Raw genomic sequence first — 17,079 nt, forward strand, 5'->3', positions numbered from 1 at the left:
GCGAGGTTCTTGCCCAAGGTCTTCCAGCCGGTTCGTGGCAGGACCGGGACCCAGACTCAGGGCCGCCGTCTGCTAACACGCACCTTATTTACTGGACGTATTGTCTGTCTCTGCTTCCGAGGTTGTAAACGCCGCGAAGATGGGGCTTGGCGTCCGTTTTGTTTGCTCTTGTTCTCTTGGCGCCTCTCGCGGGGCCTGGCGCCCAGCCGGCTTGCAATGTGTTGAGTGAATGAATTGGATGAGGAGCTGATCCCGCCAACTCAGCAGCCTCAGCCCTGCCATCCCTCCGTCCATGCACCCACAGTGTCTCTCCTGGGGATGTGAGCCGTCCTGCCCCAGCATCTGCATGTGAGTGCACGCGTGCACGCACGCGCACACACACACGTGTGCACACAGGCCAGGCTGTTCCAGGCTGCTTTTCCTGTGCCATGGGCCCTCCCCTGCTGTTGCCACACTTATTTCCCAGGCCAAATCCCACTAGACATTCACTGAGACCCAGTTCGATGTCATCTTGACAAGAAAGTCGGCTCCGACCTTTGCCCAACGGCAGAATTGGGTCTAGAAATTCTGTGTAATGATGACCTTATCTGCCCTCTGTAAGGACTTCCTGCATCGGATGCTCTACACTTCTAGGGCTCCTTCCACGTCTCTGCTCTCATTGAAGATGACACGTTGGGTCTGCCCAGTTTGGGTGGGAAGTCAAGAAGCCACGTGACCAAAGCGAAAGGTTAGTAAGGAATAGGGATGAGATTTAGGGGCCTTGAGAAGAAAGGAGACCCAGCTTCCAGAAAGCCAGATTCTAGGGGAACAGGGGCACCTTGGTCAGAGCAAGAGAACAAATTAAAAAACCCCTTTTGTCCCCTGATACATCTAGCTCCCTTTATAGGGCTTGGTGAATCTGATACCGAACAATTTAAGGGCTCTCATGTTTGTGACTCATGGGATATTTCAAAATGAAGGTTCCGGTTAAGAGATGAGAGTTGTCATACCAGGGATGCCCAGTTTCGTGTTGACTCTGTTGCCGCATCTGCAAATGTCACTCATTAATCACAGTAGATCCATGGCTTCTGGACGCCCCAGCACATAGTATCCTGAAGTGTTTCTCTGGAGACTTCAGCAGGCTCAGGGGTCAGAGGTGCAGGCTGTGGGCTGGTGGCTCTCCTCCTAGGCTCCCCTCACAGGGTCCGGGGGGAACGTGGTGCTGGGTTTGCCAGTTCAGTGCCCACCCACACAGTTAGCACATGCTCTTGTTCCCTCTGCAGAGAGAAGCTCAGAGGAGGAATCTATCCAGTGTGAGAGTGAGATCTGGGAAGGCTTCCTGGAGGAGTCCTTGGCTAGTGCTGTCAAGATTGGATCAGACTCAGATAGGCCTCAGGAAGGAGGGGAGAGTCGGCAGCAGCGGTCAGGGAAATCTAGGAGTTGGGATCACATGGAAACGGGCTTCACTGACTATTTTCAGTGACCTCCTTCAGGGAAGGTTGTAAGCCCATCGCTGGGACCCACCCTAGTGTCTAAGAAGGACCCATTTAGTGAGTAACAAATCAGTTAGGGGCCAGAATTACAATCTGTTCATGACTTACCCTCAACCTGGAGAATCTTAAAATAAAAGGATGTGGGGTATGCCTGGGTGGCTCGGTTGGTTAAGTGTCCATCTCTGGGTTTCAGTTCAGGTCATGATCTCCCAGTTTCACGTTCAAGCCCTGTGTTGAGCTCTGCGCTGGCGGCGTGGAGCCTGTTTGAGATTCTCTCTCTCTTCCTCTCTTCTGCCCCTCCCCCACTCATGCTGTCACTGTCTCTCTCAAAATAAATCAATGAACTTAAAAAAAAAAATGAAAGCATGTGTCAAAAGATCCAGAAGACCCAGGTCAGCCCCTTCTTCGTCGCCACGTTGCAGAAGACCCTGAGCAAGCCCCTTGCCTTCCCTGGCCGTCCATCCCTGGATGGATTTTATAGACACGCTATTGAGTGAAAGGGAAGGCAGATACTAAGAAGTGTATACTGTAAGATTCTGTTTATACAAAGTTCAAAAGCAGTCAAGACATCTTGAAAGTCAAGGAAGCCAGGATGTTGTCTGGCTTTTTCTGGGAAAGGTGGAGCCTGAGATAAGACACTTTAGGTGACTGGTCGAGTCTGTCCCTCAGTCTGGGCACTGCTTACATAGATGTGTGTGCTTTGTGGAAATCCACTTAAGGTTTGTGCACTTTTCTGTACATGTTTTATACTCTGATTAAAAATGTACTCTTGGGGGGGCGCCTGGGTGGCTCAGTCAGTTAAGTGTCCGACTTCGGCTCAGGTCATGATCTAACCGTCAGTGGATTTGAGCCCCATGTCGGGCTCTGTGCTGACAGCTCAGAGCCTGGAGCCTGTTTCAGATTCTGCCTCCCTCTCTCTCTGACCCTCCCCTGATCATGCTGTCTCTCTCTCTCTCTCAGAAATAAATAAAACATTTAAAAAATTTTTAAAAATGTACTTTTGGGGCACCTGGGTGGCTCAGTCGGTTAAGTGTCTGACTCTTGATTTCAGGGGTCATGATTTCACAGTTCATGGGATTCAGCTCCACCTCAGGCTCCGTGCTGACAGCTGGGAACTTGCTGTCTCCCCCTCTCTCTCTCTGCTCCCCCCACCTTCTCTCTCAAAATAAATACATAAACTTGAAAAGTGCACTTTTAAAAGAATGACAAATTTGCCTGCCTCTGGCTCTACTCCAGTTGGTGAGTTTTTACGGTTTTCCTGGACTTCTCAGACCGCTAACTGGAAAAAAATGGTGACTTCTCCTCTGTGGATGGGCACAGCAGCTTTGCTTACATTTTTTGTTTTTCCTACAAGGAAATGTTAAATTTAATTCTGGCTGGTCTATTTGTTTTCCTAAATTAACCATTGCCAGGAAACAGACCGCCAAGGGGCGTGTGCGCGCGNTCGGTTAAGTGTCTGACTCTTGATTTCAGGGGTCATGATTTCACAGTTCATGGGATTCAGCTCCACCTCAGGCTCCGTGCTGACAGCTGGGAACTTGCTGTCTCCCCCTCTCTCTCTCTGCTCCCCCCACCTTCTCTCTCAAAATAAATACATAAACTTGAAAAGTGCACTTTTAAAAGAATGACAAATTTGCCTGCCTCTGGCTCTACTCCAGTTGGTGAGTTTTTACGGTTTTCCTGGACTTCTCAGACCGCTAACTGGAAAAAAATGGTGACTTCTCCTCTGTGGATGGGCACAGCAGCTTTGCTTACATTTTTTGTTTTTCCTACAAGGAAATGTTAAATTTAATTCTGGCTGGTCTATTTGTTTTCCTAAATTAACCATTGCCAGGAAACAGACCGCCAAGGGGCGTGTGCGCGCGCGCCTGTGTGTGTGTGTGTGTGTGTGTGTATGAGTGCTCCCCTCCTATACCATTATACTCAGCCATGAAAGTAAGTTGTGAAGCATTCGGACATGTCCGTCTAGGTAGAGAAACTCCCCCTTCAGCTTTCCATTAGTGTCTCGGGCATAGGGTACATGCTCAATAACTATCTGTAGAATGAATAAAAAATTGAAAAAAAATCAAAGAATGAAGGAAACTGGGAGAATAAAAAAGGCTTGGACATGTGTCTTGATTGGCAGGCACTGCTAGTACTGGAAGGGTCAACGACTCAAATGCCTTCACTCCTAGCTTGCCTTACAGACCTCGCTAAGACAGAAAAGAAAAGGGGCATCTGGTCTATTTTTAAAAATTTTTTTTAAGTTCATCTCTTTATTTTGAGAGAGCGAGCGAGCAAGCAAGGGAGGGGCAGAGAGAGAGGGAGAATCCCAAGCAGGCTCCATGATCTGGGTGCAGAGCCTGATGCGGGACTCAAGCTCACGAAACGATGAGATCATGACCTGAGCTGAAATCAAGAGCTGGACGCTTAACCGAATGAGCCACCCAGGAGCCCCTGTTTTTATTCAATTACTGCTCCAAACCGTCCGATGCGGGCCCAGGGCCAGCCAAGGCCACGGGCACGGCTGCAGTGTGGCCTTGTCACCCGTGGCTCACGTGGCCCCACTAGCTTGTGTTTGGGCCGTTTGTCCCACTGCTGCACGTTACAAAAGTACGGTCCCATTTGGGAGGTCCCCATATTGTGGTGGCCTCAGGATGTCCACTCTGACCCCCAGGAGTTCCCTCATGAATCACTCGGTCATTTACATTCTTGTATCAAAAGACACAACTTTGAACATTGGGCCAAAGAGTCAGCTTCCTCGATTCTCATTCCAAAGCCTATATACTGTCTCCCAGGGCTCTGCTCCTCCGCCTCATCTTTTAACGCCCCTAGCACGTCCCTGTCAGTGGCCACAGAGACCTGACCAGCTGTTCCCCTTGGCCTCGCTGAGCCGTGAAGCTCAGCTCCCCTGGGGACCCAACTCTGGCCCACACCGGCTGGGACTCCAGGAAGATTCCCTCTTCCACTAAAAGCAGAGGTGCCTTCTCGCAGCTCGAATCTTCAGGCCACCCACCCCCTCCTTTCCAGGCCAGCAGCCCCAAGGCCCCACGCTGCTTCAGAGGAAGACCCGGGAATCGTCAGGAAGGGATGGCAAACACAGAACAAGGGCTCCCACCGTCCACTGCCATGTCCGGGGTAGACATCACTAACCTACCGAGATGTCATTTCTCCCCGATACTGGAGAAAGCCTTGGAGCCCTTACTGGTCTAGAACCCCACACGGGCACCAGCCATCTGTCATCTGTCTACAAACCCCATTACGGACAAAGTATTCTCTGAATTTGCATCCACGTATTACGACCCAGTTCTGTGATGGGAACCAAGCTACACAAAAATGATTGCCGGAAAGTCATCCTTCAGGCAGTTCTTGAGTGCACAGGAGGGTGCCAGCTAAGCTAGGGGTGAGATAAAGGTCCGCAGACCCTTCCTTGAAGCTGCTCATTGTCCCTGGGGAGGCAGGACACATGTACACACCAAGTGGCCGTCAGGGGCTGGTCAGAGAGGCTCTCGGGGGAGCCCTCACTGTGGACAGCCTGGAAGAGGAGGCAGAGCCGGTGGGGGTTACATTAGCAGCAGCAGCAAGTGCTGGTCCCTAGGCCGAGTCTGGGCAGGGAGGAGAATCACCCGCAATCCTAAGAATGGGCGCATGGTCCTCAAAGCTGGGGGTGGGCCTGGACAGCCGCTGGGGAAGAGCACCCAGGCCCAGAGCATCACCTGTCCTCCCTGGGCAGGGGTGGGGGTGGGGTGCGACGCTTGCTGGCGGGGAAGCGGGAGGGAGTGCAGGGCACAGGCTGCTGGAGGTACCACTGTGCTGTAGTCGGAGAACGACGGGGCCCCAGGAGACGGTACTGAGACCAAAGGGAAACTCACAAATGGTTTCCAGCAAGAAACAGTGTGGCATCGGGGGCTTGGGAAATGCCAGGGAGGGGAGGCGTGCTGTTGAAAGACAACTAGCACAGGTTCAAGAGGAACGGAAAGGCGAATGATAGATGGGGGGAGCCCTGGAACCCCAGCTCAGGAAGACCAAGGACACCCTACTCTCAGCAGAGGGGGCCGCCAGCCTGAGAGCCTCATTCCCACTATTTCTCCTGCATTAAAAACACCGTTTCCACACTCAGGTTCATTTCCTACCTCCCGGTTCTAAGACGTTCCCAGCATGAATGCTAACCTAGAGCCAAAGAGCAAGTGTTCCTGGTGTGCATGACTCATAGGAAAAAGTGTCTCTTGGGCTATTAAAAGAGTGGGGGGTGGTTCGTAAAACATTTGCGCTCCAAGCAAATTATATAGAAACTAAGCAAAGTACATATCATCCTGGCACTGAATACCGCTTTCCCCAAATAGTGAGACAGGAAAAATGGGCTCTTGAGTTTAACATGGTGCACAGATGTTCCGGAAAAGGATTAAATGCTTCAGAACAATGCAAAGTGGAACTTGGCTTAAACAGGTCAAGCCACCGAGAAGCGTGTGGAAGATGTGTTTATCTGCTAAACTCAGGTGTGCAAATGAAACGGAGCCTCGTGGTTGCCTTGAACACAACTTAGGGTGCCTGGGAGCCCCATTCCCACTGAGGTGGGGAGCTGAGGCATAAACCTGACAATGAAAGTAATGCCATCAGTTACTTCCTCCAGGCAGACCTCCTGTGGACCACCCGGGGACTGTCTTCAGCTACAGGGCACCGCACTCCACAGCCAGCTTGCATGATGTGAACATACATACAAAGTTTTTTTTTTTTTTTAATTTTTTAAATGTTTTTAGTTCTGAGAGAGAGAGAGAGAGAGCGTGAGCGTGAGCAGGGGAGGGTCAGAGAGAGAGGGAGACAAAATCGGAAACAGGCTCCAGGCTAGCTGTCAGCACAGAGCCCGACACGGGGCTCAAACCCATGACCTGTGAGATTGTGACCTGAGTCAAAGTCGGACGCTTAACCGACTGAGCCACTCAGGTACCTCTACATACAAAGTTTTAAGTGAAGCTACCAGAGGCCTGACAAGGAGCCTGTAAACGACCACCCTGCCCCCCACCCCTCGCCCCTGCCCTGAGGCTGCCGTTGCTGCCTTTGCTAATGGGGGCACTCTTGACTGAACAGGCAGAAAACACTCACAGCCGAGGTCAGCACAGGGAGGGGAAGATGCACGCCAATTCCCCTGCTCACAACGACACTGAACCTAGAGGCAGCCTCGGGATCTTTCTGAACACAGTGCCCAGGGACCTATTACTGAACCAGCTAAGTGGACACAAGAGAGGAATCCAATCGGACATTCTAAGAATGGGCAGCAAAGTGTGTTGGAATTTCTACAGGCCCGAGTGCAAGTTAGGCCCCGTCTCTTATAGCTTGTATGGTGATCTCTGACAATACAGTTCATTTCCACCTCAGTTTACTCATCTGCAAAATGGGAATAATAAAACAAGCCCTGGAGTCTTATACAGATGAAATGAGACTACAGATAGAAAGTTCTGTCGTCGGGGCGCCTGAGTGGCTCAGTCAGTTAAGCGTTTGACTTTGGCTCAGGTCATGATCTCGCGATTCGTGGGTTCAAGCCCTGCACTGAGCTCTGTGCTGACAGCTCGGAGCCTGGAGCCTGCTTTGAATCGATTCTGTGTCTCCCTCTTTCTCTGCCCCTTCTCTGCTCATGCTCTGTCTGTCTGTCAGTCTCTCTCACACAAAAATAAATAAATATTTAAAAAAGAAAGTGCTAATCAGAATTAGTAAGCATAATTAAATGCTGCCCATTAAACTATAATTATTTATTACTGAAAATTTGAGTTACGTAATTATTAGAATTTATGAATTTAGACAATATAAGAAACTGAGTTAATTCTATGAAACTTTTGTACATTCAAATGCTTTTCATTTGTTCAGAAAATTCAGAATTTTATATGCTATTATGAAATATAAGTGAGGATAATCTGGTCTAATTTAGGTACCTTTTTTTTAAAGTTTATTCATAGAAAGAGAGAGAAAAAGGGCAAGTGGAGGAGGGGCAGGGAGAGAGGGAGTGAGAGAGAATCCTAAACAGGCCCCACACTGTCAGCACAGAGCTCAATGCAGGGCTCAAACCCAAAACCCACGAGATCATGACCTGAGTGGAAATCAAGAGTCAGCCCCTTAACTAACGGAACCACCCAGGCGCCCCTAGGTACATTTAAGATATGATGTTTTTAAGGTCAGTGTGGTTTGGTGATACATTTTTCTAAATGAAGAAAGTCCCTTGTATATCATGTCTTTCACTGGACAGAGCATGTTCAGAAGCACATGATTATCTCCTATTATAACATGTACATGTTATTCATGTTTTCAAATAATCCAGAGATATCTCATAATCTTAGGCCCCGTAAAGAAATTTGCATTCTGTGTACTGTAGATGGTGCTGTGAAAAATCCTATCACTGATGCTTTTCCTCCATGGTATTAGGAGCACAGAAACCCAGCGCATGCGTGTTTCATCAGTCGACATGACATTAACGTTACCTGGTAAAAAATGTCAGCACCGTTTCCTGTGCAGGAACCAACTGAACTTGGGGGTTCAATTGCAAGAAGACCCACAAAAGTAGTGTTTTCAGAAGATGAAACTCATTAAAAGTGAACAACCTGGCCAAAATAAGAGAAGAAATTTCAGGAATAGCAAAATCTCACACAAATTGTAAGAAAACAGAAGGTTAAAAGTGAGTTAAGGTCGGAGACAATACCCCCCCTGGGTCTGTCGGTCCCTTCAGACCGAGAGCTATCAAGTGACTTTCTCAGGGTCACTGGAACGGTGAGTGGCAGAGCTGGGATGGGACCCTCAGCAGCCTGACACCCACTGCTGTGCTGCCAAAGTCAGGGCCAGCATTTAATGAGCCCTTACCAGGTGTGCATGACATGTTTTCGGATGTTCCTTCATTTAATTCCATGCAGCAATCCTGCACAGTTGTGAAATATCCCTTACTTTTATAGATCTATAAATTCAGACAGGCCCTATGTTTAAAAACTTTAATATTTTGTTCATTGTGGGTTTTTTTTTGTGGGGGGGAGGGGCAGAGGGAAAGGGAGAGAGAGAATCTCAAGCAGGCTGCGTGCCCAGCATGGGGGCCAACTCGAGGCTCCATCCCACAGACCGTGTGACCATAACCTGAGCTGAAATCAACAGTTGGACGCTTAACCGACAGAGCCACCCAGGCGCCTCATTCATTCATTGGGGTTTTTTGCATTAATGTTGATTTTAAAGTATCGCACCACCAATATACTTTATCTGAAGATTGAGGTTTTTTGGTGTTCTCTTCAATTTTGCACCTGAGGTTAGTGCCTCACTCATCCCAGCCCTGACGGAGGGCTAAATAGCTTATCCAAGGTCACAGGGTTCTGGGGTCAGACCCGGTGTGGGTCTGTTCAGCGCCCTGCAGCTGCTACGCCCTCATTTGCAGACAGTGGTGACAGCCAATGCTCAAAGTCTACACAAGTGACACGCGGAGTTTCCTGCCACTGTGGTAACAAAGCACCATGAACCAAGTGGCTTAAAACAGCACACATTTGTTATCTTACAGTTGTGGAGGTCAGAAGAACAAAAATGGATCTCACTGAGCTAAGATCAAGGGGTGGACCACATTCTTTCTGGAGGCTCTATGGAAAATCATTTCTTTGCTTTTTCCAGCTTCCAAAGGCCACTCACTGTGGCCCGTGGCCCCTTCCTCCGTCCTCAGGCCAACGGCAAAGTGCCTTCCAATCACTCTCCTCTGATTCTGATTCCCCTGCCTCCCTGTTCCATGTGGAAGGAATATTGTGATTATACTGAGCCCACCTGGGTAATCCAGACCACCCTCCCCAGCTCAAGGTCATCCATCCGCAATGTTTTTCCTCTTGCAGCCTCACATAGTCACAGGCTCTGGGGGTTGGGATGCCAACAGCATCGAGCTGACCACACATGCACAGATAGCTCAGTGCAGCACCTGGCACATAGGAGTGTGCTAGTGAGCGGCCGCTGTGACTCATAAGTGACGGGGCTGGGTCCTCGCTGCAGAACCCACACTTTGCCTGCAGTGGCATGAGACTTCTTAACAAGAAACAAGTGGTGAGAAGGACCGAGTGTCACTACCATGTCAGCTCTGTAAAGTAAGGATGTTTCCCAAAGAGCTTCTCTAAAAGCCTCCAACCACTTGATTATCTAGGAAGCCATTTCAGTGTTTCTTAACCCCCTTGATGTTTCCCATCTTGACCACTGGGATGGCGTGATGGCTTCGAAACCTGTCAGCCTCTGCACCCACCACTTTGAGTGGTCTTGGTGGGTGGGACCCAAGCCACGTAGTGACTCTAAAGGGCGGTGGAAATGTCACCCACTCACCTCTCACACTATTTCTGACCACAGTAGAATGTCTCTTTGCTCTTATTTGTTTTTCAGGTCATCTACAGATGCATGGACTTTGACTCTGGCCAGACAGGACCAAATTTGTCACTGTCTGACCCATGATGGTGAGGCGGGGAGGGGGGGATGTCATAGAGCCATGTGGTATGATGTGTCCACATAGAACTCCACAAGAACAGCAACCACCTCTGGGCTGGGGAGCTACGTGACTCCTGGTGCAGAATCCAAGCCCGAGGTTCCTAAGCCCCGAAGGCTTTTTGGGTTGTCACCAAAGAGAAACAGGCAACAACACAAAAGGAGTAACTGGGGCTCCATGAATCAGGGTTTTGGTTTTACTTTTCTTATGAAGGGTACTTGTTGAAATAAAGCCTTCTGTCTTTAGGCCAAGCACCAGTACCCTAAAGTATTGGCTCCTTCTGAGAGCACTCAGACATATTTTCATTTACATAAGAGCCCTGACAGCCTCAACCAAAACAGAACTCACAGAGTTCCTAAACTTCCCTCCAACCTAAGGGAACATCTAGGCTGTTCTACCCGTGTTTACTGGTGTTCACTGGTAGCCACTGGGAGGTAACTGAAGAGAAAAATGCTTCTAACAAGGCACTGTTTGTCATTTTTTGGAGAAAACTGTATGTAATACAGGCCCCCCCTTTGAATATTGAGTATAGAGAACGCCGTATCAACGTAAACAAGAAACCACGAACAAGGGTACCCACGGTAGCATTGATCGCCACAACAAAAAATGAAGCAAATCAAAACAAAAGGCCATTAAGAAGGGAATGAGAAACTGCTATCTATTCATTCTATGGAACCCTGTACAACACCTAATTTAAAATGCTAATCAGATACATAAGTATCCACATGGAGAGAACACATCACATTATGTTAGTGAGTAAAGTAAGCTGCAGAGCACTACAGTCACTATGAGAACATTTATTTGAAGTTTAAGCCTTTGCAAAACAATATTACACGTTATTTATGGACACACATATATGTGGTAAGAATATAATCGCATGGATAAGTTCATGCGAGCCCACGACGATGGTCTGATGGTCCTTAGCGGGGGAGAGAGGTAGAGAGGATGGAAGCGTAAGGCTGGGGAGGGGGCATAGATGAGTCCTGCTTTATCAGTAATGTTTTCTTTCTTATGACAAAATGTCACTGTTCATTTTGGGAAGTGGGTGCCATTGTGTTTTCTATTATCTTCCTGCATTTAAAGAATTTTCTACAATGAAAAATATACCCATCAGTATCCTTATTGATGTTGATTATCAATAAGGAGAAATGAGTCCTCATGCAGAGCACAGCAGTGGGCCAGGTTGGTAATGACTTGGGGTTTCGAAGCCTCCAAACCTGCATCCAAATCCCAATTCTCAGGCTGCACAGAAGGAGCTTGGGCCAATCTTTTCATTTCCCGTAATCTCTATCCCACAGGTGAAAAAGCAGGTAACAGTGCCCACCTCACTGGGTGGCTATAGAATTTAGGCTGATAACCCATGCAGAGTGCTCTGTATACAACAAGTGCTCACAAGTTGGTAGGTATCATTGTGATTAGCCAGAGAAGCATCAGCTTCAAGAACTATTACATTTTTTTTAATGTTTTATTTTATTTTTTTGAGAGACAGAGTGGCAGAGTGGGAGTGACGAAGGGGCAGAGAGAGAGAGGGAGACATAGAACCTGAAGCAGGCTCCAGGCTCTGAGCTGACAGCACAGAGTCCAATGTGGGGCTTGAACCCATGAACCGTGAGATCATGACCTGAGCCGAAGTCAGATACTTAACTGACTGAGCCGCCCAGGTGCCCCGGGAACTATTATGTCTGAGAGCCATGCCCCGTGGTGTTCCAGATGCTGGCGGGAAAGCTGTTGGACAGGCCTGCCATGGAGGACTGGGGTGGCTTTCCTTGGGAATCCCTGAGCCCTCAAGACTTGTGGTGTCATCGACAGGAAGCCAGGGAGAAGTATCCACCCCCCTCCCAGTTGCAAGGGCTATAGGGCGGCCTTCTGCGCTGATAGGAACCAGACAGCTCGCCAAGTTTTCCATGTTCCTAAGTCTACAAGGAGCTTGGCTTCCAGAAAACTCGGAATGAAGTTTTCATAATATTAGAGTTAGTGGAACAGGGTAACCTGGTGGAGACCTCTAAAGAGAAAAATAAAGTGAAAACCCAAGGTACAGGCAAAGAAAGGAAAACCAGAGGCCCTGGAGGTAAGGAACACTGTGTGTATTTTGTGCAAGGTCATTTATAAAATGGGGAGCAAAACCAAAGCTAGCTGAGGTCAAAGGGACTTCAGAAAGGGATGGTGAACAGCCCAGAAGTGGAAGCACCTGCTGAGATGAATGTTTTTCCCGTGATGCTTAGAGACCCAAACACCTGGGGATGGGCCACCATGTACCTTTATGGGCCCCCGGGGATGCACCATCCCCGACCTCAAGGGTTGGCATTGCTACACAGCCGCTCTGGGGTCATGTGACTTGCCAGATGCCCCAGATCTGGTGGAAGGTCACTGGGAAGCCTGGTCTCCATGACGAATGAAAAGATGGCGTAGCATGGAGGGTGGGAGCCTGGACCTTGGAGCCTGAGTCCCAGGTTGGAGCCCAGCTGTGCCTTTTATTATCCCTCTTATCTTAGGGGCGATAACTACCTATCGCACAGGGTTGTGGCGGCTGAAAGGGACAGTGCACAGTACACAGCACATACCCCAATGTGCTTGGTAACAGTGAACTCATCCAAAGGTTTGTTCCTAATTAGCTGCGGTCTAAGGTGCCATATCCACCAGCCAACAAGCGTGCCCAGATGAGGAACCGGAGACTGGGTAAATTTCTAACAATCCCACCGGGCACGGGTGTAGCCAGGCCCTCCCTTCCAGCACCCTCTGCTCCCCACCTCCCTCCAGCTTTAAAGCAGGCGGCCACTGGACATCAACAGGGCGGGCAAGGAGAATGTGGCTCGGGGAACATGAGTCTGGGAGCTGTTAGCCTGGCCCCCCATGGGCCCAGGACATGCTCGAGGCCACGCAGGGTCTCCCCTCCAGCTGCCGGGGTGGCTCTGGGCTTGTGTAGACAGCTCCCGGGGAGGGGCCGGAGGAGCAGGACCCAGTTCCCAGCTCTGTCATGTCTCCCCAAGCTTGTGAGTCTAGACGCGTGACATGGAAGGTGCTTGACCTCTTTTCCTCCCTAGTGGACATTTTGTAAGGCCCGTTCCATCACCAAGCTTCTGGCTGTGGTCAGACAGCTTTTCCCTTTCTTGTTTAAATGCTACCAGGGTGCGACAGCTCAGTCTTTCCAAGGGAGGGACAGTGTTACAAAAAGTCTAAGGGATGCCTTGTTTATCTTTTCCTCCACGGTTGTGTAACCTTTCCTCTGCTGGAGGGCAGGGAAAAGCATCAGGGAGTAGGGCAGAAAGACACCAGGAGCACCCCCCAAACCCCCCACCCAGGGCCCTGGAGGTGTTTCTGGGCTGGGGTTCCTGAGGTCTTCCTGATAATATGGTCTCCTGATAATATGGTAGAACAGAGTTCTACCAACTGCATTTCTCTGTAAGAGAAAGCCACTCACTAAATTCAAACCAATAGTGGAATGAATCTTTCTAGATCTAATTTCTGATATCAGATGCTTTCCACCACATGAGCACAAGTGAACACTCAATTTCTAATATATGGCCAAAATGTTGAGTAGAATTTACTCGCTTCTAAAATCTACCCAAAGGGAATACAATCTTGGGAACTTGGCAGTGGGTATCAAGAACCTTTTAAAGAGTCTCAGAGAGTCATGGTGAGTAAATGCAATATGTGCTCCTAAACCAGATCCTACATCGGAGGAAGAAATGTAATAAGGGACAGCACTGGGCTAATCATGGTAAGGTATTAACATCAATGCTAAATTCCCTGAAGTTGATAACTGCATTGTGATTACATTAAAAAGTTCTTTTTTATTAGGAAATAAATACTGAAGCATTCAGGAGAGAGGGTACGTGATGTGTGCAACTTGCTTTTGCAGAGGGTTCAGGAAAAAATACGTGGGTACATAGTTACACACACAGATGCTGATGATCAAACAGCAGAAACTGAACAAAACGGGGCAAAGGGTATAGAAATATTCTTTGTACTATTCTCACAATTTTTATTTGTTGGAAGTTATTTTCAAATAGAATATTTTTTAAAATACTTTCTACCTGTGACAAAACCAGAAAGTCCTGTTGACTTAATAATGTCACTTCTAGAAATTTCACGTGGGAAAATTATCTGGGATGAAGAGAGATGTACATTGAAGGAGGTCATCAAGGTGCTATTTTTATATTGGTAAAACACTGGAAGTGATCTAAAAGAATAGCCTCAAGAATTGGGGACATTTCCATGAATTACTTGAAGGACAAGAAGGAGCCAGGCACTTCGGGTTGGAGGGGAGCACACTAGTGGGAGCCAAGGAGCTCAGCAGGGCTGGGGTCTAAGGTAGCCCCGTGGGTGCCTCCTGGCTGGTGAGATGGTGGGGGAAGGTGGGCATGCCAAAGGCTCTTTGGCTAGAGATGCTCTTGAAGGGGGTCAAGAGCTGACACAAGACCTTGAGTGAGAGGTCCCTGCAGTGGTCCAAACAACAGATGATGGAGATTGGCCACTGGCTGGTGCCTGTGGAGAGAAGCCCTTAGCGGTGGGCTGGGTCTGGGAATGTTACCGGTGCATTCGGGGGTGAGGGCCACGTCCAGAAGGATCCCCAAGATTCCAGCTTGATCAGCTGCTAGAGGAACACAGGGCGGGGCCCCAAGAGTTGGGTTTTAGTTTGAGTGTCAGCTCAGATAGTCAGGTGTCTGGGTCAGATCTGTTCCGGAGAGGGCTCTGAGCTAAAGGTAGGAATCGATTTAGGACGAGAAGTTTTATTTTCTGTTTTCTGCTTTTCCCTATTCTCCATTTTCCACAGTGGATGTATATTAATGTTGTCAGGATCTTTTAAAATTATGTAGGCAATTACTGAATTAATTACCGTGTGGGTCATAGGACAAGGGGCACCCGATGAAGGAGCATGAAGGGAACCTGTCCCCACCCCCACTCACACTATCTTCCCTCCCCCATCACCCCCCGCTGTTCAGGATGGTGGGAAGTTTGGGATGGAGGATGTGCTGGACAGCCGGCATGGCCAGCAGGGGCGTGGGTGCACCTCACTGGAACACACCGGCCCCCGGGACCACCCCCCACAGCACCCCTGGGGACCCCTCTGACCTGGGGGACCGCAGCACTCTGTGGAGCAGGTCCTGTGGGATTTTCCGGAGGTGGATCTGTGTCCCTAACAGAGGGACCAAGTTCATTTCCAGCCACTTCTCACAGGCAGTGGTGAGCTGCTCTTCCTTGTACTGAGAAGGCAAGGAAAGCCAATAGATAAAGAGATCCCCGAACTCTTAGCGCCCTCTGCTGGGCTGTGACGATGCTACAAGCGTGCACTCCGGCGGGTCGTGCTGCACACATGCTCAAACCCTTTCTTCAAAACACATAAACGGCAGCAGATAACGTATTTGGAGTGTTTGCTATGCTCAGGGCCCTACAGTAGGTTGATTCAAATTAATGCTTACCACAATCCTTTATGGTTGGTTTATTATCCCTATTTTACTGATGGAGAAACTGAGGCACCAAGACTGCTGTTCTTGCCAGCAGTCATACACGCTAGTGAGTGGCAGACCAGGAGCAAACCCTGGTGGTCTGACCACAGGGCTTGCACGCTGAGATCTCTGGGCTAAAGTCAGCCACGGATCACGGACGGGCCTGCAGGGTGTACCCAGATGGAGTTCTGAGGCAGGTAGGGGACACGTATGCTAACATCAAAGTCCAAAGGAAGTGGGAACGTTCTCCCGGATCCAGGGGCCTTGGCGGGGTCTTAGTCCATCTTGCATGTTCTCGGGGCTACGGTCCTTCCCAGGCCAAGAGCGGCCGGAAAATGTTGACCAGAATGCAAAGACACTGCCCACAGAGGGACTTCCTGGTTACTGATGGACAGTGGGGGACATGGCATTGTCTTTAACAAAATAGGCACTTTGCACAGTTTTAGCTGCCGTTATAAGGCACTGGGGCAAGCCGACTGTGAGTGAAGCAGATGCTACGGTCAGATGTGCATTTCACGGGGTGAGTGTCCACCCAGGGCAATGGTGACCTCACAGGGGAAGGCGGGGATCAGATGGCCTGGGGCCATCCGGGCAGAGCCCAGCACTGCCACCCAGAAGCTGTCACCCTGATCAGGCTGGATCAGATGGTGTTCTCCTCTGATAAGGAGACTGTAAGATTACACCATTTATTCCCAATAATGGTAGTGACTAGCTCCAGGGTGGGGGATGTGGAGGTGGGACACAATTTCACCTGACTCCAAAGAGAATATCCTGGAAGACTGTCTGCTATTTTGGTGAGAAAGGCTGCGCTCTTATTTTTCCCCTTTAGTTTTTAACTTTTTAAAAAATTTATTATTATTATTTAATTTTTGGCTTTAAAATGCCGTTTTATTTAACTTTTTAAACTATTTATTTATTTACATTTTGAGAGAATGAGCAAGGGGCAGAGAGAGAGAGAGAGAGAGAGAGTCACACAATGGGCAGAGAATGGGAGAGAGAATTCAGAGCCTGAAGCAGGGCTCCAGCTCACCTGAGGTCAGGCTTGAACTCACATACCATGAGATCACGACCTGAGCCAAAGTCGGATGCTTAACTAACTGAGCCACCCAGGCGCCCCTAAAATGTCCTTTTATTTTTTCTGTATTTAAAAAAAATTTTTTTAAATGTTTTATTTATTTCTAGGAGAGAGAGAGACAGCGTGAGCAGGGGAGGGTCAGAGAGAGAGGGAGTCACAGACTGAAACAGACTCCAGGCTCTGAGCTGGCTGTCAGCACAGAGCCCGATGTGGGGCTCAAACCCACGAACCGCGAGATCATGACCTAAGCGAAAGTCGGACGCTTAACCGACTAAGCCACCCAGGAGCCCCCTAAAATGTCCTTTTAAAATAAAAGGATTTTTAGTAGTTGTTGGGAGCTGGGCGTGGTGGGTAAAATCCCGGAGGCCGGGGTCCTCCTCAAGGTCCCCAGGTGCCTCGTGCTCTGTCCAGTTCTCACCTTGCAGCCGGCCAGGTAAAAGCTCTTGATGGTGCTTGGCGTGAGTCCCTTCGTCATTATGTCCACACACCTGCAGAGAGAGAAATGCTGTTCTTGGGGGTCCCTAGGAACCTTCCCCTTTCAGAGAGAGGGCAGCCCCGGAGGTTTTGATTCAGCCCCAGGACGGTGGTGGGAGCCCCCGGTCCTGCTGGCCACCAGGCACGGTGTTCTTTAGGCGT

General features: G+C 49.2%; 1 protein-coding gene across 3 annotated transcripts in view; it reads right to left on the reverse strand.

The window, feature by feature from the left end:
* Positions 1-17,079, reverse strand: part of BTBD16 (BTB domain containing 16) — a 45,387-nt gene that overhangs the window by 10,700 nt on the left and 17,608 nt on the right. For all 3 annotated transcript variants that reach the window (XM_077779501.1, XM_077779502.1, XM_077779500.1), the window contains exons 8-10: positions 16,862-16,931; positions 14,995-15,125; positions 7,919-8,038 (exon numbers count right to left, since the gene is read on the reverse strand). In XM_077779501.1, coding sequence (XP_077635627.1) covers positions 7,919-8,038; positions 14,995-15,125; positions 16,862-16,931 — 321 coding nt within the window. The remainder of the gene's footprint in view (positions 1-7,918; positions 8,039-14,994; positions 15,126-16,861; positions 16,932-17,079) is intronic.

This window comes from Crocuta crocuta, unplaced genomic scaffold, assembly GCF_008692635.1.
Source record: "Crocuta crocuta isolate KB4526 unplaced genomic scaffold, BGI_CrCroc_1.0 scaffold138, whole genome shotgun sequence".
In the NCBI taxonomy this organism is placed as follows: Eukaryota; Metazoa; Chordata; class Mammalia; order Carnivora; family Hyaenidae; genus Crocuta; species Crocuta crocuta.